We start from the raw sequence: 23,289 nt of genomic DNA, 5'->3' as shown, positions 1-23,289 counted from the left end.
TGGATGTTATCACGATAGAGCCCACTCGGCAGGTAACCTAATTAGCCAGGTGTTCTCAGCCTTTGCCAGCTCACCGTGTGCTGAAATCATCTTTACATTCAGCCTGGGGTGGCCAGCGGCATGCCTGGATATTCAGAGCAGAGCTACAGGGACACTTGGAAGCCCTCAGACGTGATGGAGGGCTGGGAAGCCAGCCACCGACAGTGGCTGAGTTGAGCCATCAACTCAACCCTGACAGTGACACTAACCTCACAATAACAGCAGCAAGCTTTTCTGCGTACTCTGGGCTTCCCTGGTGACTCAGACAGTGAAGAATGTACCTGCAATACAGGGGGCCCAGATTTGATCCCTGGGTCAGGAAGATCCCCTGGAGAAAGGAATGGCTACCCACCGAAGTATTCTTGCCTGGAGAATCCCATGAACAGAGGAGCCTGGCGGCCTACAGTCCATGGGATCACCAAGAATTGGACACAATTAAGTGACTGCTGTGGGTTTGCAGGCACCCTTATGGTCTTGCTGAAGGGGATCACCTTGAAGAACTGCTGGATCCTATTCACTCTCTGAGGCCCACTTTAAATGCTACCTCCTCCCCGAAACTTTTCTTCATGTCAGCACGGCCCGAACCTGTCCCATCTGTAGCATCCTGCAGTGCTGAAGGACTCTGCCCTCTCTCAGACGCCGAAGCTCCCATCTTGCATCGTTAACTACATGTGTTCTGTATGACTGTGACCTTTCTTTCTGTGGCTTCTCCCAGTGACGGTCACAGATTGACTTGTGACAGCCCTGGTGACCTGGTTGGTGAATTCCGCTTTGTCCCAGGGAGGGTTCCAGGGCTGTTTCATCCCTGTGAATGCCCTGCTGCCGTCATTAAGTTTTCATCTGGCTTCATGCACTGCCTGTCCATCCAGAAGACACACCCTTTGAGAACTGGGATCTTGTGATCTTGGCCTCCAACCAGGATGTCTGCATGTCTGACCTTGGGGCTCAGTGGCGGTTGCTCTATAAGGAGAAAGGATCACCTGGTCCAAACAGCTCCCTCTGGTGCTAGTCATTTGCACGACATCCTTTACTTTTATTTCACTGCCATGATCTTGACTTGTATATATTCACTAATTTTGTAAAAGCTCCTTCCTGCACTGGGAGACCTTTTTGGCTCCTCACTCTATCCCAAGACCCAGTTCAACTCGATGCTTAGAACCCAGAAGAGAATTGGGAAAGACCATGGTTTAATAAATGGACAGAGGAGTCCACCTGCCTGGGCTCAGCAGGAGAGGCTCAGATGATGGCAGGGAGGGGGGCCAGAACTGGGGTGCTGTGTGGCTTTTGGGGGCCTTTTGCTGTAAAGAGAAGCAAGGTCAGCTGTGGAAAGATAGGAAGAATGAAGAAAGCACACTGGCCTTGCAATCAGGACCCTGAGCATCAAATATGTTCTTGTACTGAAGTTTATTTTCTTTGTAACCTTGAGAAAGTCTTGTGATGGTCGAGGGAGGTGTTCATTGTGAAATTGCTTTATCAACCAAAAAGTGGCTTCAGTTCAGTTCAGTTCAGTCACTCAGTCATGTCCGACTCGTTGCGACCCCATGGACTTCAGTGAAATATTGCTCAGCCATAAAGAAGAATAAAATAATTGCATTTGCAGCAACATGGATGGACCTAAAGGTTATCATAGACAAGTGAAGTAAGTCAGACAGAGAAAGACAAACACCGTATGACATCACTTACATGTGGAATCTAACATGTGACACAAACTTATTCACAAAATAGAAACAGACTCACAGGCATAGAAAACAAACTTAGGGTTACGTGTGTGTGTGCTAAGTCAATTCAGTCCTGTCCCCTCTTTGCGACCCTATGGACTGTAGCCCACCAGGCTCCTCTGTCAAATGGGATTCTCCAGATAGGAATACTGGAGAGGGATGCCATTTCCTCTTCTTTATGGTTCCAAACAAGTTTTAGGATTTTTGTGTGTGTGTGTGTGCAAGAAAATTCATTGGAAACTTGATAGGGAATGCATTAACTCTACAGCTGTCTTTGGATAGCAAGGACATTTTAACAGTATGAATTCCTCTAATCCCTGAATATAGATATCTTTCCATTTATGTGTGTCTTCTGAATGTTTTATAATTTTTCATTAATGTCTTATAATTTTCAGTGCACAGATGTTTCACCTCCTTGGTTGAATTTATTCCTAAGTAGTTTATTGCTTTTCAATGCTATTATAATTGAGATTGTTTGCTTCATTTCTTTTTCAGATAATTCACAGTTAGTATATGGAAATGCCACTGATTTCTGTATGCCGATTTTGACTCCTACAACTTTTCTGAATTTATTGATTAGATATAATAGGTTTTAGGGTTTCCCTGGTGGTTCAGATGGTAAAGGGTCTGCATGCAATGTGGGAGACCCGGGTTCGATTCCTGAGTTAGGAAGATCCCCTGGAGAAGGAAATGGCAACTCTCTCCGGTATTCTTGCCTGGAGAATTCCATGGACAGAGGAGCCTGGCAGGCTACAGTGTATGGCGTCACAAAGAATTGGACATGATTGAGCAACTAACACACACAACAGGTTTTAGGTGAAATCTTTTAAGATTTTCTATACATAAAATTTTGCCATCAACACACAGACACTTTTACGTCTTCCTTTCTGATTTGGGTGCCTTTTATTTCTTCTTCTTGCTTGATTTCTCCAGCTAGGACTTTTTAGTGCTATGTTGAGTAGGAGTGGTGAGAGTAGACACCCACATCTTATTCCTGGTCTTAGAGGAAGGGCTTTCAACTTTTGACCATTGAGTGTAATGTTAACTGTGGGCTTGTCCTATATGGCAATCCTTACGTTGAGGTATGTTCCTTCCGTGCCCAATTTGTTGAGAGTTTTTTCCATGAATGGATGTTGAATTTTGTCCAGTACTTTCTCTGCATCTCTTGTGATGATCCTATACGAGCTATCTTTCATTCTATTAATGTGGTGAATCACATTAATGATTTGTATAATTTGGACTATTCTTATAAATCCCATGGACAGAGGAGCCTGATAGGCTACAGTCCATGGGGTCGCAAAGAGTCAGACACGACTGAGCGGCTTCACTTTTCACTTTATAACCCAGGCATGCATCCCACTTGATTATGATATATGATCCTTTTAGTGGTGCTGTTGGCTTTGGTTTGCTAGTATTCTGTTGAGAATGTTTGCATCTATATTCATCAAGGATATGACGACATAACACAGTTGCTTAAACATCAGATAACAGAGGTCTGTCCCAGCCCATCGGGGAAGTTGGTGAAACAAGTGAAATATCACCTAAGTTTGTCTAAAGGAGGCCTCTGGACGAGAGAGCTTGCCACTTTTCTAGATCTTCTTGCCTTGTAGTTACATGTGGGCAGAAGGGTCTGGAACCTTTGCCGGCTCCTCTCCACGGGGCGCTGCTGCCCAGGCACTTGTTACTAATAGAAGTCACTTCCCCATGGAGCATGACCCATCTCTCCATCCTCCTTCCTCTAATCTCCTCCCTCCCCCATAGCAATGATGAGGGCATGTCTACCTTTGTGTACAACATCACTGCTCACTTTCATACTCAGTGTCCCATCTGACCCCTCTCCATGGGACAGGTGGAAAACAGTCCTGTGTCCACCCTGATGCCCCAAGCTTTTAGCTCTTTACTCTCAAAGCCCCTGTTTTCCCTTTGATCATGATGTTCCACCTGCTTTTGAGACTTGGCAGGGAGGTCCTGGAACTAAGGGGATCTGGGAGCACATGTTTAATAGAAAACATGCAGAACATTCTCATTCGTGCTGAGTCAAGAGAGCTGTCTTAGGCTGAGTTCCCCAGAAGCAGACCCCGAAAGAGTGATTTGTTTGTTTATGCTCAGGCAAATGATGTATTAAAGAAATGCTCCAGGAAGACTTAGTGAAGAAGTGGTTCACAGGACAGGAGAGAGGAGGAAGCCAGGAGTTTGATGTGGGATGGAGGTCTAGCCTCAGCCTGGCTCCATGAAAGTGTAAATCCAACTCAAAATCATGCTGGCTGGAGACTGGGAAATGGTCTTCCCCACTTCCGCACCAGGCAGGCATTGGCTGAGGGATGTTTAGGGGTGACTGGGAAACTTCAGGCACTCCTGGCTCTGCCCATAAGACAAAGCAACTCCAGAAGTTCAGGGGTCGGTCTTCTAAGAGTCACGGGTGCAGGGAGCTAGAGCAAAGGTTGGGGGCAGTGGAGGGGGTTGGGTACTACACAAATGTTGGAAGGGATGTGGGTGGAGCATCTGTAGTGTTGCCCGGGTAACTGCACCCATAACTGTGTTCAGCTGTACCACACTGATGCCTCTGCCTCTAAAACCACTTTGCAGCTTCCTCATTGGCCAAATGGGGATCCTGTTAACTTGCCCGTATCACAGAATGATTGTGAAAACAAAGTGAAATAAGTTGGGGGCCCAGAACCTTCTTGACAACAATAGAGATATTACACAAAGCCAGGTGCTGTTATCCAGTCATTCTCTCTCGAGATCAGAAGATAGATTAGTTCTTGGTCTTTGCCTGTCTGGCCAGCATCAGCACTTTGGAGAGAGCTTATTCTGTTGGGAAGAAAGCAGGCACTTTTTTAATGTTGATACATTTTGCAGCGATGTCTTTAATATATACCAGCCGCCTTGAAATACATCTAATTAACCACCAGATCTCACGCTGAGCCCATGGTTGGCTTTGATGTGCTCATCAGTGAGGAAATATTGGAAGACTAATCATAACAGGACTTAGCTCCTATAAAACGCTTTTTATCTTCAAAGTGATTTACAACCACTAATTATGAGAAGAATGAGGGTGAACAGCAGACATCTCATGGAGACCCCAAACCATTATCAAGGCCTTTAATGTATCTTATAATAGAGCAAGACAAGTGTGAGCGGGGCTGTTGAGCATTAGCTGTCCAGACTTGGGAGAGCTGTTTTACAGCGGTAGAGACAGCTGTTCCCTGTCTCCCTTGAGGTGGAAGAGGAAATTGGACCTAATTCGAGGGAAGAGGAGGTGGGATGTAGCAGTTGCATAAGGCACAGCAGGCAGAATGGCGAGTCGCCCGCTCACAGGTGTTCCCGTAAACCTGCCCCTTTAAATGGGCTGCTGGGGCAGGCGTCCTTCCCAGTGGCCTGGGAGGGTGGGGTCACACCATACGGGGCTCTCCCGCGGGGCCTTCAGTGGTAGATTTCAGCGCTTCTTGACTGTGTCTTTTCTGTAGTGTGTTTTGTTGTTGTGTTGCTTTTTTGTTTGTGAGTTTATTTGTTAGAATTGTATCAGGGGTGGAGGAAGCCAATTGGGGTTCCATCATGACAAGAATGGACTTCCCTGGTGGCTCACTGGTAATCAGCCTGCCAATGCAGGAGATGCGGGTTCGATCCCTGGGTGGGGAAGATCCCCTGGAGAAGGAAATGGCAACCCACTCCAGTATTCTTACATGGACAGAGGAGCCTGGTGGGCTACAGTCTATGGGGTCATAAGAGTCAGACACGACTGAGCGACTAAACAACAACAACAAAATGGTGAGAATAATAACAGGAGCTGACACCCATAAGGTTCTACTCATGCCTTCATTGTATAGGTGATGATAGAGGAACTCAGAGAGGTGGAGTAACCTGTTTGTGGCCTTGGACCTGGTATAATCTTACCCACTGCAGTAAAAGCCTACTGGAAAAGGTGGGTGGCTGTCTGAAGCCCCCTGACACTGTGTGTTGAAGAAGAAAAGAATAATCTGATATGCAACAGGGAAACTCTCCTTTCCAGACTGGCGTGGGTCCTGAGCTAAATATTTTAATCTTGAACAGTGGGTGGTGAGGAAGCGTCATCTTTGTTCATCTATGTCCTGGTCCCGCCAGAGGGTCTGTCCAGGGCTGTCGGGCGAGGAGGGGGCACAGGCATAAACGATGGGCAGGCCACCTGTGAGACTCTGAAGCTTGGGAAAAGCACATTTTCCCAGGTGCTAAGGGGGATTTAACTTATATGCAGAGTACATCATGAGAAATGCTGGACTGGAGGAAGCCCAAGCTGGAATCAAGATTGCCAGGAGAAATATCAATAACCTCAGATGTGCAGGTGACACCACCCTTATGGCAGAAAGCGAAGAAGAACTAAAGATGAAAGTGAAAGAGGAGAGTGAAAAAGTTGGCTTAAAACTCAGCAGTCAGAAAACTAAGATCCTGGCATCTGGTCCCATCACTTCATGGCAAATAGATGGGAAAATAATGGAAACGGTAACAGACTTTATTTGTTGGGACTCCAAAATCACTGCAGATGATGACTGCAGCCATGAAAGTAAAAGACACTCACCCCTTGGAAGAAAAGTTATGACCAAACTAGACAGCATATTAAAAAGCAGAGACATTACTTAACCAACAAAGGTCCGTCTAGTCAAAGCTATGGTTTTTCCAGTAGTCTTGTATGGATGTGAGAGTTGGACTATAAAGAAAGGTGAGTGCTGAAGAATTGAAGCTTTTGAACTGTGGTGTTTGAGAAGACTCTTGAGAGTCCCTTGGACTGCGAGGAGATCCAACCAGTCCATCCTAAAGGAAATCAGTCCTGAATATTCATTGGAAGGACTCATGCTGATGCTGAAACTCCAATACTTTGGCCACCTGATGTGAAGAACTGACTCAGTTGAAAAGACCCTGATGCTGGGAAAGATTGAAGGCAGGAAGAGGAGGGGACAACAGAGGATGAGATGGTTGGATGGCATCACTGACTCAATGGACATGAGTTTGAGTAAGCTCTGGGAGTTGGTGATGGACAGGGAAGCCTGGCATGCTGCCGTCCATGAGATTGCAAAGAGTCGGACACGACTGAGGGACTGAACTGAAGGGGGATCTTAAATATACCTTGACCTTTAAGTCTCAGGCAGGGAATACAGTCTAAAGAGTCATCAGCCATTGACACCTGTGTAGACAGTGGGGATTCATAGATCACCCTCTTGGGAGACCCTGGGCAGAAACCATAGCCTCACTATTTTCCTTTCTTTGGGAGAGCTGATGGTTGGTAGGTTGACATCACCCGTGGTGGGAAGATTGACACCATAGCAACAGGCAGAAGCTGCAAATCGAGGCTCTCCCCCACCCTCCACAGAGAACTGGCTGTGAACTATTGTGGTATCTTTTTTTCTAACACTATTTCCAGCACCAAATGTGTGCCCTGGGATTGTCAATTCAATTCTGAGGGCTTGTGAGCCTTTACCCTGTGGGGTCTGCGTTAGTCTCAGAATTGAATTGACAATGAAGCCCCACTCAAGACAGGTGAATCCTAGTGGAGAATTCTGACAAATCGTGGTCCACTAGAGGAGGGTATGGCAAACCACTCTAGCACTCTTGCCGCAAGAACCCCATGAACAGTATGAAAAGGCAAAAATCAGAAGATGAGCTGCCCAAGTTGAAAGGTATCCATTATGCTACTGGAGATGAGCAGGGGGCAATTAGTAATGGAAAAGACCCTGACGCCGGGAGAGATCGAAGGCAAAGGAGAAGGGGCAGCGGACGATGAGGTGGTTAGGTAGCATCACCGACTCAATGGATGAGTTTGAGCCGACTCTGGGAATAGTGAAGGACAGGGGAGGCTGGCATGCTGCAGTCCATAGGGTCACAGAGAGTCAGACATGACTTGGCGACTGAACAACAACAGTAAGGGGGAAGGTCAGTCCTGTGAGTTGGTGTGGGTGTCACAGGGACTGGTTGAGAAGGGGATCTGCAGAGAGCAAGAGAGTAGCCACTGTGGGGGGGTCCTGACCATATACCCCCATATGTCTGACCCACCACAAATTTTCCACAATCCCCCCCTCAAGTTCATTAACTCTAGAAGAGTGCACAGAATTCAGGAAAGTGCCTTAACTTACCACCCTTTGTTACAAAGGATACAACTGGGGAGTAGTCAGATGGAAGAGATGCCCAGGGTAAGGGAAAGATCCTAAGATCCTCCAGGTCCCCCGGAACCCCATCTGTTGGGGCTTCTTTACATTGGCAGAATTGATTAAATCATTAGCCACAAGTGACTAAGTCAAGCTCCAGCCTCTCTCTCCTTCCTGGAGGTTTGGGGTGGGGTTGACATTCCAACCCGCTGTGAATAAAAAATGTCACCTGCCATTTTGGTTAACAACCATCAAGTCATCATATTGCAACCATCAAGTCAGCAGCCACAGCAGCGGCTCCCTGTGGTGCACCCTGAGGGGATTCAGGAGGGAGAAAAACCAGGATACTGGCCCTAGACAGTTAAGAGGCATATCAAAGGGATAATTTCAATGAACCCATCTCTTGCATCTTCTCAGATGGTAGAAAAGAGCTAAATTCATTAACTTGAAATGTCTGGGGGTTTTGTGAGTGTGTGTGTGATTAGCAGTAATCTTTTCATCTTTGACTGTAAGTTTTATTTTTTTCAGCAAGAACTCCTGTGTACCCTGGCTCCTCCCTTGCCTCTTTGAGACAGAGTGATCTGAGAGACTGTTTTCCAGGGCTGGAGTCTTTAGCAGTCTCCTTGTATAAAATATAGTTCTCAACTTTTAGGCCATGCATTTTTTTTTCCAGTCAACATTTCTAATCCCATAGTTGATTTGTCTGGCCACCAGCCCCCATCCTGAAACCCACTCAAAGTCACGCCTTAGCTTGAACTCAGGTGTGGTTGAAAGGGGCTCATCATAAATAACAAAAGACTCTTCTTTAGCACAGGAAATTCTGAGGGTTTTTGGAGCTCTGCACCAGAAACCAGGCACAAAGGCCAGATAGATCTTGCTCCTTGTGCCACCAATGCTTGGGCTTCCCTGGTTGCTCAGTGGCCAAGAACCTTTCTGCCAGTGCGAGAGATGGGGGTTTGATCCCTGCATTGGGAAGATCCCCTGGAGAAGGAACTGGCAACCCACTCCAGTATTCTTGCCTGGGAAATCCCATGGTGGATTTCCCAGGCAAGAATATGACAGCCTGGTGGGCTACAGTCCATGGGGTCACAAAGAGTCAGACACAACTTTGCAATTGAACACATGCACACGCACCACCAATACTTATCCTTCTTAATACTTATCCTCACTCTCCAGGGCTAGTTAGGAAGCCAACACACAACTATTGAACACCCGTCGTATGCAAAGTACCAGGCTGGGAATTTGTTCATTTAAATGACCATATATCAATTCCATACCTACTAGGATTTATTAATAGGGCTTTTGTCTTTGTGGAAGAAATTAGACATATCATGTCACTTGAAAATCTAGCCAACCAGACCAAGCAGTGTGTTCTAATGCATAAAGCATGAAAGAGTAAGTACTCAGAGGCCAAGGCAATGCAGACCAAGTGGTCAGGGAAGACTTCTCGGAGGAGGAAGACTTTGAGTTGGGCCCTAAAGGCATGTACAATGCTGAAAGCTAGAGCAAGCTGTGAGGTAATCTCTCAGGAGGGAGAAGGATCTGAAGACTGCCCTTTGTTGAGTCCTAGAAAACAAACAGAGCCCCAGGTTGCTGCTGTGGTCTTCTCTTACTCTCAGGGGTGGTAACTTTGAATCTCAGCTCAGCTTGATGACCCCAGACAGGTCACGCATGTCATCTCTCTGAGTCTGAGATGCTCAGTAATGAAAGGAGGAAAGGACAGCCAGTTCTGACAGCTTCACAGGCTCACAATGGAGAGGGGAGGATGGAAGGGTAAGTTCTTTTGCAACTGAAAAGGATAATTAGCATCATTAGGAGTTTATACATCTTTCATTATCTTATCACCTTCCAAGGAGTCATCTCACTCTCAGATTTTCGAACTAGAAAGAATAGTACTGAAAATGCCCTAGAAATGATTGTGAGAGTTCATTCACCCTTACCAACCACTTACTGTGTGCTCATCATCATTTCCAAGTGTTCTACGTGTTTTTACGTTGCCTGGTCCTCACGGGAGGTAAGTACTGTCACCTGCATCTTACAGATGGGGAAACTGAGGTTGGACGTGTCTGATTGGCAGGTGGGTGGCCTAGAGACTCCCCTTTCCCCCGTTTTCTAGGTTCCAGATACTGTTGGTGCCCAGCTCACATCATGGGAGGGGTGGTGTTGACCATTTTCAAGTCCTCTGGCCACTTCTGGTTGCCCCTTTGTCTGGGGAGTTTTCTCCAGAGACTGCACATATGGCCCCTAGAGTGCTGGGGGCTGACATCCTCAGGGGCAGCTCCCCATGATCGAGAGGGGTTGACATACAAAGAATCCATTTCCTTGGCCAGGGTTTGGATCACCACACTGTGGTCTATCCCCAAGTTCCTGGGAGGTTCCAGCAGCCCTTGGCATCTTCCCCCATAGTTGGCTGGAAAAGGTGCCTCTCACAGGCCGCCCTCACTTTCTACTCCGCGGACAATGTTTCCGTCCCTCACAAACTAGGCCCTTTCACCCAAATCCCTGTCTCAGGGTCTCCTAAGATACCATCTCTTAGGACTTGAGTTGTGTCCCCAAAAGACACATTGAAGTGTTAACCCCCAGGACCCTGGATTGTGACCTGATTTCAAAGTAGCCTGTGTGCGTGTTAAGTCGCTCAGTCATGTCCGACTCTTTTTGTGACCCCATGGACTGTAGCCCACCAGGCTCTTCTGTCCATGGGGTTTCCCAGTCAAGAACACTGGAGTGGGTTGCCATATCCTCCTCCAGGGGATCTTTCCAACCCAGGGATTGAAGCGGTATCTCCTTCATTGCAGGCATTTTTTTTTTTTTTTTAAACTTCTGAGCCATTTGGAAGTAGGGTGATTGTAGGGCAATTAGCAAAGTTGAAATGAAGTTATTAGGGTGGGCCCTTAATCAAGACTGGTTATGTAAGACAGAAAGCTGATAGGAGCAGATGTGGAAGGGAGAGGCCTTGTGGTGATGGGGGCAGAGATCAGAGGAGAGATGCAGCTAAGAACCAAGGACTCTAGGCTGGCTGCCAGCACTGGGAAGAGGCAGGAAAGGTCCCGCCCGGAGTCTCAGAGTGAAACCTCTAGGTGGTATTTCGGGGTGCTCTGAAGAGCTCCGGTCCTTTATGTCTCTTGTTCAGTCGATAAGTCATGTCTGACTCTTTGGGACCCCATGGACTGCAGCACACCAGGCTTCCCTGTCCTTCACTATTTCCTGGAGTTTACTCAGAGTCATGTCCATTGAATCGATGATGCCATCCAACCATCTCATCCTCTGCTGCCCCCTTCTCCACCTGCCCTCAATCTTTCCCAGCATCAGGGTCTTTTCCAATGAGTCAGCTCTTCGTATCCGGTGGTCAAAGTATTGGAGCTTCAGCTCCAGCATCAGTTCTTCCAATGAATATTCAGAGTTGATTTCCTTTAGCATTGACTGGCTTGATCTCCTTGCTGTCCAAGGGACTCTCAAGAGTCTTCGCCAGCATCACAGTTTGAAAGCATCAATTCTTTGGCACTCCGCCTTCTTTATGGTCCAGCTCTCATATCTGTACCTGTCTCTAGGTGGAAAGAATTCAGCAGGAGGTAAATTGATAGATGAGAAGGGACTTATTAGAATAGGACACTTGTGCGGCTTACAAGTGGATGGGTGGGAGAGTGCCGCACCCAAGAACTTAGTGGGCTATAGTTTTGTAATCAAAGGAAAAATAGGGAGGGGAAAAAGGCTGCTTTATTTCTCACCCTTGAGTAGCCATCACACTTCCATCAACTCCTCCTCTAGGTTGGGAAGGGGAGTTTTCTTGTCCTGATGTGGTTGAGCCAAAAAAAATATTATTTCAGGTCTCTATACAATGAGTGACTTTCCACCAAATGTGTGCAGAGAGCATGTCCCAGGGATTATTAATTTACTAAGCTCCTGGGCGGGATGTGGGGCTTATGCCACCATTGTTTTATTGTTTGGAGGCATGTCTTCTGTCGAATGATTTTGTTGCTAAGCAAGTCTGCTTGGTTTTGTGGTTAAGCAAACCTGCTTTCTTGAGAGATCATTAACTTACAGGGGTTGCTCATATTTTTTTCTACTTACAGTCCCCTGGTGAGATTAACTTTCATCACCAGCTTTGTCCCTGTCAAAAGGGAGCACAGCCCACTCTGAGACACTCAGGATTGGCCCTCAGAATGAATATAAGGGAATACGTTCCTGTTGTTTAAGCCACTCGGTTTTTGGTCCTCTATTGCAAAATGGCCCTAGGAAACTGGCACAGCTCCCGTCTGATGCCTTCTCAATTATTCCTCCACTTGCTCCCTCCCAGGGGTGGGTAAGAACCAGGCCCCCTGAGCTTTTCACACCCTCTCTGGCTGCAGCTGCCTTTTGCTCAGCGGCCCTCCGGCACCCCCACAGCTTGACATTACTGGCCCATCTGCCTCCCTGTGATGCTGGCAACATGAAGTTAGTCATTGACAAGTGGGCAGAGGTGGTGGAGGTTCAGTCGCCAAGTCGTGTCTGACCCCTGCAATCCCATGGACTGTAGCCAGCCAGGGCTCCTCTGTCCATGGGATTCTCCAGGCAAGAGTACTGGATCACTGCTGCATATAGAATATTCCTCCACTGGAGTCTGGGTAATTAATAGGATCTGATCAGATCCTGAAGATGCTGTGGGACTCTTGGTCTACCTGTCTGCGGCAGGAGAGCTTCAAGGGAGGTCAGGGTGACTCTGAAGTCTGCCTCTGGCATGGTGGAGAGGGGGTACCAGCCTGCTCCATTTCTAAGGAGCCCAGAGTAACAGGGAAGGGGCTCAGAGCCTTCAGAGAGGATTCAGGCTTGGTCTGTGAATGTTCTGATTACAGCCATTACTGAGCTGTGAATCACTTTGGAAGTCTGGGAGATGCTTCTGGAAATATAAGAGGGCTGGATAATTTCCGTCTGTGTATGAAGGCTTTCATGGAGCAAGTCTGGAGGAAGAACGGCTGCCTGCAGGCTCTGATGGAGACAGGCAGATAAGAACGGGTTCTCTTTTCCCTTTATGATGGTAACAGACTTTGTCCATTGCCTTTGGGCCATATCCCACCACTTTCCCTCTTATGGGGGCTCCTCTGGTGTCTCAGACAGTGAAGAATCTGTCTGCTGTGGGGGAGACCCAGGTTTGATCCCTGGGTCAGGAAAATCTTCTGGAGAAGGGAATGCAACCTATTCCAATATTCTTGCCTAGAAAACCCCAGGGACAGAAGAACCCGGAGGGCTATGGTCCATGGTGTCACGTAGAGTTGGACAGGACTGAGCAACTAACACACATACCTCTTCCCTCTTACGGGGTTACTGTTTGGTGGCTTGAAGCATCCTGGAGACAGGAAGCTGTGTTTAGTCCCGGGCCAGAGCATCACCAGGCTTCCACCAAAAGTGAGATGGCCCAGCCCATCGCAGGCCTTCCATTCTATTTGGAAATGAAAGCAGAAGCACTTCTGTGGCTTTGTCTTCTCTTCCCCTTGGGAACCTCACAGATGCTGTGGGAAGATTGCTGGCCAAGTCAGAGGAGAAAGGAGACTAACTCATGCATCCGACTGGGGCAAGTGTCTGCAGAAGGGGGTCTGCCTTGCTCCCCTCCTCCCCTTAGCTCCTACACTATGTGACTGGGGGTTTTCGCAGGGAAACTGCTGAATTTTCAGGCATTTCCGGCTTGCCAGAGTTGAAGGTCAAAGGAGGAGTCAGGATTCTGGGAATAAACACAGCAGGTGGCGCAAGATTTGCAAATTCTGGGAAGCATGAGAAGGGGTTGGCTGGCATATATATATATATATATATATATATATATATATATATATTTTTTTTTTTTTTTTTTTAAATAGATCTGTTGAACTATTGACATATAGTTGTTGTTCAGTCGCTCAGTCGTGTCCGACTCTTTGGGACCCCATGGACTGTAGCCCACCAAGCTCCTCTGTCCGTGGGATTCTCCAAGCAATAGTACTAGAGTGGGTTGCATTTCCTCCTCCAGGGGTTCTTCCAGACCTAGGAATTGAACCCATGTCTCCTGCATTGCAGGCAGGTTCTTTACCACTGAGCCACCAGGGAAGCCCGTGTTTGTATATACATGTATGTATATATGTGCATGAGTGTCTCTATGTATATGTGTATCTCCACGAGACCACCACAGCAATTAAGATTTCGAACACATCTACACCACCAAAAGTTTCCTCTTGCCCATTTGCCATTCCTGCTTTTCACCTTCTCCCACCCTCCTTTATCTCTTTCCTATCACTATAGGTTAGTTGTCTTTTTTCATAATTTTATATAAATGGAATCAAATAGGGTGCACTATTTCCATCCAACTTCTTTCGTTCACATGATTGAAATTCAATACAGTTTGTTCCTTGGAACAATAGTCCTCTCCTTTCAAAGCTGAGTAGCATCCCATTGTGTGTTTACGTTACAGTTTTACCCACTCGCATGTTGATGAATATTTCAACTGGTTTTGGCTGCTATGAATAAAGCTTCTGTGAACCTCGTGGACAAGTCTTTGTACAGACATATGCTTTTATTCTGTTAGCAAATATTTAGGATGGTACAAGTTTGTTTGACTTTTTTAGGAAACCACAGAATGTTTTCCAAAGGGGTTGTGCATTTGTGTACATTCTCACCAGCAGCATTTGAATATTCCATCCCATCACCCCATATCTTTGCCAAGACTTGGTCAGTCTTTTTTGTTTCAGACATTCTAGTAAGTGTATAGTGGCCTTTCATTGTGGTGTTAAATTGCATTTCCCTTATGACTAATAATGTTTAACATTTTAATGCAATTATTTGATATCAATATATCTTATTTGGTGAAGCACCAGTTCAAATGTTTGTCCATTAAAAAATTGAGTTGTTTATTTTCTGATTAATAAGTTCTGAGGGTTCTTTATATATTCTGGATCAAAATTCTCTGTCAGATACATGATTTGCAAATATTTATCTCTTTGGAGCTTAAATGGTATCTTTCAAAGAGCAGAAATTTGAAACTTTTATAAAGTCCAATTTATCAGGGTTTCTTTTAAAGGAATTATGCTATTGCTACTGTACCTAAGAAATATTTGACTTTAAGCCAAGGTCACAAAGATGTTTTCTTCTTGAAGTTTAGTATTTTTAGATTTTCCATTTAGTTCTATGATCTGTTTTGAGTAAATCTTAGTATATGGGATAAGGTATGAACTGAAATTCCTTTTTGCAAATGAATATCCGATTATTCCAGTACCATTTGCTAAAAGGATTATACTTCCTCTGCTGAACTGCCTTTGCAAAAAAATTAGTTCTATATACAGGTCTATTTCTGGATCTTCTGTTCTGTTTCATTTATCTATTTACTTTTCTGTCTTTATACCAATATTACACTGTCTTCATGACTGCAGACTCAGAATGTCTTGAAATCTGGTAGTGTTCTTCTTGCAACTTTGTTTTTCTTTTTTTGAAGTTGTTTTGGCTCTTCTAGGTCCTTTGCATTTTCATATGAATTTTAGATGAGGTTGTCAGTTTCTACAAAACCCGCTGGGATTTTGATTGGGATTGAGATGGATCTGTGGATGGATTTAGGGAGAAATAACATCTTAACAGGATTGAGTCTTTCAGTTCATGTACATTCAACTCTCTCCACTGATTTTGGTCTTCTTTAAATTCTCTCATCAATATTTTGTAGCTCTCCATCTATGAGTATTACATATTTTTTCTCAGATATATCCATAAGCATTTCATATTTTTGATGCTACTGTAAATGATATTTTTATTTCAATCTCAGCTTTTTGTTGCAGACACACAGAAGCACAATTGATTTTTGTATAGAGAGTATGTATCTTTTAAACTTATCAAAGTCACATGTTAGTTCTGGCAGCTTTCTGTGAATTTCATCAGATTTCCTACTAGACACTCAAGTTGTCTGGGAATAAAGATAATTTTACTTCCTGCTTTCCAATCTGGGTGCTTTTTATTTCTTTTCTTGTCTCATCAAACTGGCGAGATGCTAACAACAATGTTGGATAGAAGTGGTGAGACAACATTCTTGTCTTTTTCTTGATCATAGGGCAAAAGTATTTGGTTTTACACCAAGTATAATTTTAACTGTCACTTTTTTTGGTAGATACCCATTTTTAGATTGGGAAAACTCCTTCCTATTTCTAGTTTGCTGAGGGTTTTTGCCAGAAGTTGGTGTTAGATTTTGTCAAATGGTTGTTCTGCATCTATTCATAAGATCAAAAAGTTTGTCTTTTTAAATTTGTTACTGTGGTGAATTATGGTGTTAATTTTCAAATATTAAGCCATTCTTGTACTCCTGGGATAAAACCCCACTTAATCAGGATGTATCATTCTTTTTATACATTGTTGGGTTCAATCTGCTATAATTTCCTAAAGAATTCTTGCATCTATGTTCATGAAGGTTTTTGGCCTGTTTTTCTTTTCTTTTAATGTTTTTGTCTAGTTTGAGTGTCAGGGTAATCCTGGCCTCATAGAATATGTTAAAAAGTATTTCCTATCCTTCAATCTTCCAGAAGAGTTTGAATAGACTTGCTATTAATTTTTCTTTTAGCATTTGGTAGAATTCATCAGTGTAGCCACCTGGGCCTAGAGTTTTCCTCTAGGAAGATTTTAAACTGTCAGTTCAATTTTTAAAATAGATAAAGCATTATTCGTGTTACTTATTTTTCCTTGAGCGAGCTTTGATATTTAGTGTGATATTTCCAGGAATTTCTCCGTCTCATCTAAATTGATAAAATTATTGGCATAAACTTGCTCATAATTTTCCCTTATTATCCTTTTAATGTCTGTAGAATGTGTAATGGTGTCATCTCAAATTCCTTATACTGTGATATGTGTCTTCTCTCTTTATTGATCTTCTTAAAGTACCAGCTTTTAGTTTCATTGATTTTCTCCATTGTTTTTCTCTATTGTTTTCTATTTCATTGATTTCTGCTCTGATTGTTATTTCTTCTCCTTACTTTGAGTTTAATTTGCTCTTCTTTTTCTAGTTTCTAGTGGTAGAAGATGAGGCTGCTGGACCAAGACCTTTCTTCTTTGCTTTTATATGTGTTAAGTGCTATAAATCTTTCCCTGAGTACTGCTTTAGCACTATCCTACAAAATTTGATATATTGAGCTTTTAGTTTCATTTAGTTCAAAATGCTTCTTAAATTCCCTTTACATTTCTCCTTTGAGCCCTGGGTTTCAGAAGAACATTATATAGTTTCCACATATTTGGTGATTTTCCAGAGGTCTTTCTGTTGTTGTTCTAATGTAATTCCAGTGTGGTCAGAGTACATACTCTGACTGAATTGTTTTAAATTGGTTGAGTCTTGTTTTGTGGACCAGAATATGGACTGTCTTGGTAAATGTTCCATGTTACACTTAAAGGTGTATTCAGATTTTGTTGGGTAGATTTTTCTATTAATGTCAATTAGGTCAAAATAGTTGACAGTTTGGCTCAAGTCTTCTGTATCCTTTCTGATTTCAGTCTCCTTGTTTTTATTGATAGAGGGATATTGAAATCTGAATGTGGTTGTGGATTTGTCTAGTTCTTGAATTTCTATCAGTTCTTATTCTGTGCATTTGCTTTTGGCATCTGTTATTAGGTATATTTGTGTTTAGATTACTTTATCCTGTTGATGAATCTTGCCTGGAGAATCCCATGGACAGAGAAGCCTGGCGGGCTATCGTCCATGGGGTCGCAAAGAGTCGGACACGACCGAGCAACTGAACACACACATAACTGGGTTTCCAGGTTCCACCTCGGTTTCTTCTTCCTGTGCCATGAACTGAAAATTCTTTCAGCAACGCGTGCCTGCTACGTTGCTTCAGTTGTGTCCGACTCTGCAACCCATGGATGATAGCCTGCCAGGCTCCTCTGTCCATGGAATTCTCCAGGCAAGATTCATCAATAGAATAAAGTAATCAAACACAAATGTACCTAATAACAGATGCTGAAAGCATAGAACAAAAACTGATAGAACTGATAGGATTCTCCAGGCAAGAATACCGGAGTGGGTTGTCATGCTCTCCTTTAGGGGATCTTTCCGGCCTGGGGATCGAACCCAGGTCTCCTGCATTGCAGGCAGATTCTTTACCATCTGAGCCACCAGGGAAGCCCCAACCCCAAATATCTTCCTCTACTGCCGGTCACCAGGACTGAAATCCCTCCATTCGAGGGTGGGGAAATGTGTAGAGGGATCTTGGTGTGGTGCCTTCCTCCAGGGGAACACTCCAGAAATGATAACTGATCTATCAGGACCCACATTTTTGTTATTGATTTAAATCTTTTTGTTGATTCAGTTCTCTGGCCGCCTCCTTTCTATCTGGAAATGTCTATCCCCCACCCCCACCCCCCCATCTTCTCTGCTTCCTTTGATGGTCCAGCTGATCTGTTAGTGATCATGGCGCATTTCCCTTGTTCTGAGCTCATGCTAATGAAGAGAGAGACAGGCACACGGGTTAAGTGGTTCTCTGCTTCCCTCTCGCCAACCCCCACATCCTTCTCCAGCCTCCTTCCATCCTCACCACGCCTCTCTCTCATCTTCCATCTTCAGGTTCTGAAGATACTCGAAGAAATTGACAAATCCAGATGGCCACCATTGATGGGAGAATGGTCTCCAGACGCCGGGGATCTGGCTGGGGGCGCCAGGGGAGCGGGGCCTGCCTGGGCTCCCTGGATGACCCGCCGTGCGAGGGGACTCAGCTGGCCATGCTGAGGAGGGCACAGGAATTCTTTCAGACCTGTGACACCGAGGGCAAGGGCTTCATCGCCAGGGCAGATATGCAGGTAAGGGGGCCCTGGGCTGGGCCTGCCCACCTGGAATGCCAAGGGCCTGGGTCTCCCTCTCTTGGGTTGGGACCTGTCCCTTGGGAGGTGACGTCTTTAACAGAAAATGAAAGTGTTAGTCGCTTAGTCGTGTCTGACTCTTTGAGACCCCTTGGACTGTAGCCCGCCAGGCTTCTCTGTCCATGGAATTTCCCAGGCAAGAATACTGGAGTGGGCTGCCATTTCCTTCTCCAAGGGATCTTCCCAACCCAGGGATCAATCTCAGGTCTGCTGTATTGCAGGCAGACTCTTTACTATCTGAGCCACCAGGGAAGCCCTTCAACAGAAAAGATGCCGTTAACTCTGTCCTGGAAGGAGGCAGCACCCCGGGCTCTCCTGGGAGCCAGATCTCCTGGGTGCTTTCTTTCTCGGGTCTATACTTGCTGTCTGACTTGGGGGCTGTTTTCTCTGACTCAGTAACTCCCTAGGAGTGTGGAAAATAGTGGTTGCAGTTTAAGTTTCTTGAAGACATGGAGAAGGACCTTCTGGAACACAGGTGGAAAGGCACTGACTTGCAGGTCTGAGTTGTGCTCAAGCCACTCCCACGAGGTGCTGCGACTCTCAGCTCTGTGGCCGGGTTACTGAACCAAACTCAGATCCACTGTCCCCTGCGCCATAAAGCTATCTATAGATGCTGGGTTGTGGAGAAGGAAATGTAGTGTTTACTACAGGGTCAGGCACGGAGCCCAGGACCTTCAAGCTCCCTGAGGGGTTTCAGCAAAGCATCTTTAAAGGCCAGGTTTGGGAGGGAGAGTTCCAGGGTCTGTGATCAGTTCGTGCAGAATTCTTGATTGGCTGGTGGTGAGAGACCAGAGTGCCGTCACAGGAGTTCAGGTGATCAATCCCAGGGCTTCAGGAGGCCCGGGGGCTACGTGCTCATGGTCATCAGGTGTATAACATCTTCCATTTGGTGGTGGTTTTTATCATCTGTAGAACAACTCAGGCAATGTGCCTCAGATACTAGTATCTAGGTCCTTCGTGCTAAGTCGCTTCAGTCGTGTCTGACTCTTTGCGACCCCATGGTCTGTAGCCAGCCAGGCTCCTCTGTCCGCGGGATTTTCCAGGCAAGAATACTGGAGTGGGTAGCCTTCAGAGAGGGTCTAGAGCAGAGGATGCTAGGGAGGGGTCTGTCCTGGGAGGGCCCAGAGGGTCCTGCTTGCTTACATCAACACCAGCAACGACAGACAGTGTGGCCCGCCCCCAGGCAACTCTACTTATCAATACTGAAATGAACATTGTATGTCGTTTTCATGTGTCACTAAATATTATCCTTTTGATGTTGTCTTCAACCGTCAAAAAATGTAAAAGTCATTCTTAGCTCACTGGCCATAGGACACAGGCGCTGGGTCCCATTTACAGGGCGGCAGTGTGGTTTGCCCACCCCTGGTCTGGTGCCTTCCTGCCGCTAGTTTAAAAGTTCTTCCGAGCGTCTTCCTGCAGCCTCTCATGCTGCACTCATGGCTTCACCCGGACAAGACTAGAGGAAGCATAGGTTCTGCGGGAGCTCTGACAGCATCTCCCCTGCCTCCACCAGCCCTCACTCATCCATCAAGTGCGTTTTGGTCAGGGGACATACAGTGGTGTTAAGGCGATGAAGACCCAAGATGGGCAGGTTTTCTCTTTTTTTCCCCAGTTTTTTTATTTTGTATTGGGGTACAGCCGATGCTGTGGTAGGCTGCTCCCCCAGTGCTCCCGTTCTTCTTTCTCCTGTGTAACGACAGGAAGTCCACTCACGGTGGGTGAGATGGACTCCAGCCGTCTGACAGGTGCTCAGAGCAGCGGTGGGCAGCCAGCCGGCCCGGCAGGGCAGGACCACAGGTGGAAAGGAGCCAATCTCGGGGATGGTCAGCTGCCCTGAGCTCAGGCTCCAGGGGCAGACATCCTGCTACCAGACAGTGGGCGGAGGACCCTGATCTGCGTGGATGCACAGGGTTTCGGCAGGGATGTGAGGGTCTTCAGCCCTGCCCGTGTCCCCCCCACACCTCACACCCTCCTTCACAAGGAGCCCCACTGTGTGTCCCTTGGGGATCATTCCTGAGAGAGCTGGGGTGAAGACTGCTTTGCAGGGAGGGGTCCCTTAGAGAAGCAGAGTCATGGGCTGGAGGGTCCCGAGTGAGAGGCTGAGGGACACTGGGGGGCCAGGCTGAAGAAGGGGGTGAAAGGACCCCTCCAGCCGGGAGAGGGAGCTGGAACTGGATGGACAGTCTGCAGCCTCATAAACCCTGTTTCCCCAATTTTTTAGAGAAGTGTGTGGGCTTCTCAGGTGGCACTAGTAGTAAAGAAACTGCCAACGTAGGAGTCACAGGCGATGCGGGTTCAGTCCCTGGGTCGGGACGATCCCCTGGAGGAGGGCATGGCAACCCACTCCAGTGTTCTTGTCTGGAGAATCCCATGGACAGAGGAGCCTGGTGGGCTGCAGTCCATGGGGTCGCACAGAGTCGGGCACGGCTGAGAGACTGAGCACCCGAGAGCAGTGTGATGATTGTCACCAATGCCAACTGCACACCTCCCAACACTGCCTGCAGTTCCTGGGTTAGCCAAGCTATAAAGAACCATCCAGGAGCTGGCCACCCAGCCAAACCCTGCCACTCCCCATTTCTGTGAGCGCCGTGTCATTGGACCCCAGTTGGCTCTTTGCATACCCTCCACAGCAGATGCCAGGCTACAGCTCAGACTTTTAGAAGCCGTCACAGAGGCCCACAAAGCCTCAAAGAGGCACCATCCGACTCTTACAGGAGAAGCTAGATGACTCCTCAATTAGGTTAGCAAGGAGACTCTTAAAAGAATTTTGTGGAAAATTGACCAGTTTTAATCCTGAATCTGCAGTTTACTGGCAGTGTGCATTTGTGTGAGTCTCTTAACCCCTGTAAGCTGTAGTTGCTCATGTGTGAATTATTTATAACTACCCACCGGCGCTCGAAGAGAGTCAGACATCCGTGTTCATGCAGAACACTTAGCCCCGAGCTGGGACCTGAAATCTCCCCATAAAAACTCACTGTGCGTGTGTGTGTTGGTGGTGGTGGGAAACTTAATCCCTAGTGTCCTCCACATAGTGATGCTTTGAAATTGTGTGTGCCTGTGTGCTCCTGTTAAGTCACTTGAGTCATGTCTGACTCTGTGCGACCCCATGGACTGTAGCCCACCAGGCTCCTCTGTCCATGGGATTCTTCAGGCAAGAGTACTAGAGTGGGTTGCCGTGTCCTCCTCCAGGGGAGCTTCCCGACCCAGGGATCGAACCCTCGACTCTTATACTCCTGCACTGGCCAGTGGGTTCTTTACCACTAGCGCCAATGGGTAAACCCACTAAAAATTTCTTAACCATTTCTAAGTGACTGTTTCAATGCTTTTCAATACATTCATGTTGTGTAATCATCACTCCCACTCAGCTTGAGATCCCTTCTTATTTTGCAAAACAGAAACTCTGTCCCCATTAAAGCCTACCTCCTCATTCCCTTTCCCCAAGCCCCCAGGACTATCCCGCCTTATGTCTCTATCGATACAGCTCCTCTGGGGACTTCATGTAAGTGGAATCATATAGTGTCCATCCTAGTGTGACCGCTGTATTTCACTGAGCAGAATGTCTTCAAGATGCCACGTGGCAGCACTTATCAGAATTTCCTCTCTTTTCAGGGCTGTATAAGATTCCATTGCACCTATTTATCACATTTTGTTTATCTATTTGACTGTCAATGGGCACTTCTGTTGCTTCATACCCTTGCATGTGAACCATGCTGCTGTGATCAGGGATGTACAAATACACTTGGCGGCCCTGCTTTCAGTTCTTTGGGGGTGTATACCCCAAAGTGGGATTGCTGGATCACAGGCGATTCTATGTGTAGTGTTTGGAGGAGCCCCCACCCTGTTTCCACAGAGGCTGCACAGTCACACTGGGGGGTCAGGTGAGTGTCATCTGTTCTGCCTCTGAGGTCAAGAAGGGACATTTCTGCTGGAGAGTGTCCCTTTTGGTCATCTCCAACAGACACTGATCTCGCTTGTGTCCAATCTGTGGGAGCAAACGTGATTTTGCTTCTTAGAAGACTTTTGGCCGTGTCTAGGGATATTCTTTTTTTTTTTTTCTTTTTAACTTTTTTTATGTAGACCATTTAAAAAAATTTTAATAAATTAGTTTATTTATGTTTGGTTGTGCTGGGTCTTTGTTGCTGAGAGGGCTTTTCTCCAATTGTGGTGAGCGGGGGCTCCTCTCTAGTTCCGGTGTGCGGGCTTCTCGTTGCCGTGACTTCTCTCGTGGCTGTTCGCCGGTTCCAGGGTGCGTGGGCTACAGGAGTTGCAGCACTCAGGCTCAGCGGTGGCAGCTCCCAGGCTCTAAAGCGCAGGCTCAACAGTTGTGGCACAGAGGCTTAGCTGCTTCTGAGCCTGTGGAATCGTCTAGGATCAGGGATCAAACCCACATCTCCTGCATTGGCAGGTGGATTCTTTACCACTGGGCCACCAAGGAAGCCCTGGGGACATTCTTGACCGGAGTGACTGGAGAGGGAGATGCTGCTGGCGTCTACAAAGCATTGTCCAGGGATACTGCTGAGTGTCCCGTAAGATCCAGAGCCGCTCTCTCCCCAACAAAGAATTCTCCGTCCTGAGATGTCAGTAGTGCAGAGGTTGAGACA

At 46.4% G+C, this 23,289-nt stretch overlaps 1 protein-coding gene across 7 annotated transcripts in view; it reads left to right on the top strand.

Annotated features, from left to right (window-relative positions):
- Positions 1 to 23,289, top strand: part of CRACR2A (calcium release activated channel regulator 2A) — a 147,593-nt gene that overhangs the window by 55,764 nt on the left and 68,540 nt on the right. For all 7 annotated transcript variants that reach the window (XR_009689736.1, XM_061124712.1, XM_061124711.1 and 4 more), the window contains one exon: positions 18,396 to 18,628. Coding sequence is in view for 6 of the 7 variants with exons in the window: in XM_061124712.1 (XP_060980695.1) it covers positions 18,431 to 18,628 (198 nt within the window). In the remaining variant the exon portion in view is untranslated. The remainder of the gene's footprint in view (positions 1 to 18,395; positions 18,629 to 23,289) is intronic.

This window comes from Dama dama, chromosome 22 (genome assembly GCF_033118175.1).
Source record: "Dama dama isolate Ldn47 chromosome 22, ASM3311817v1, whole genome shotgun sequence".
NCBI lineage: Eukaryota > Metazoa > Chordata > Mammalia > Artiodactyla > Cervidae > Dama > Dama dama.
This window is presented reverse-complemented; position numbering and strand designations above follow the sequence as displayed.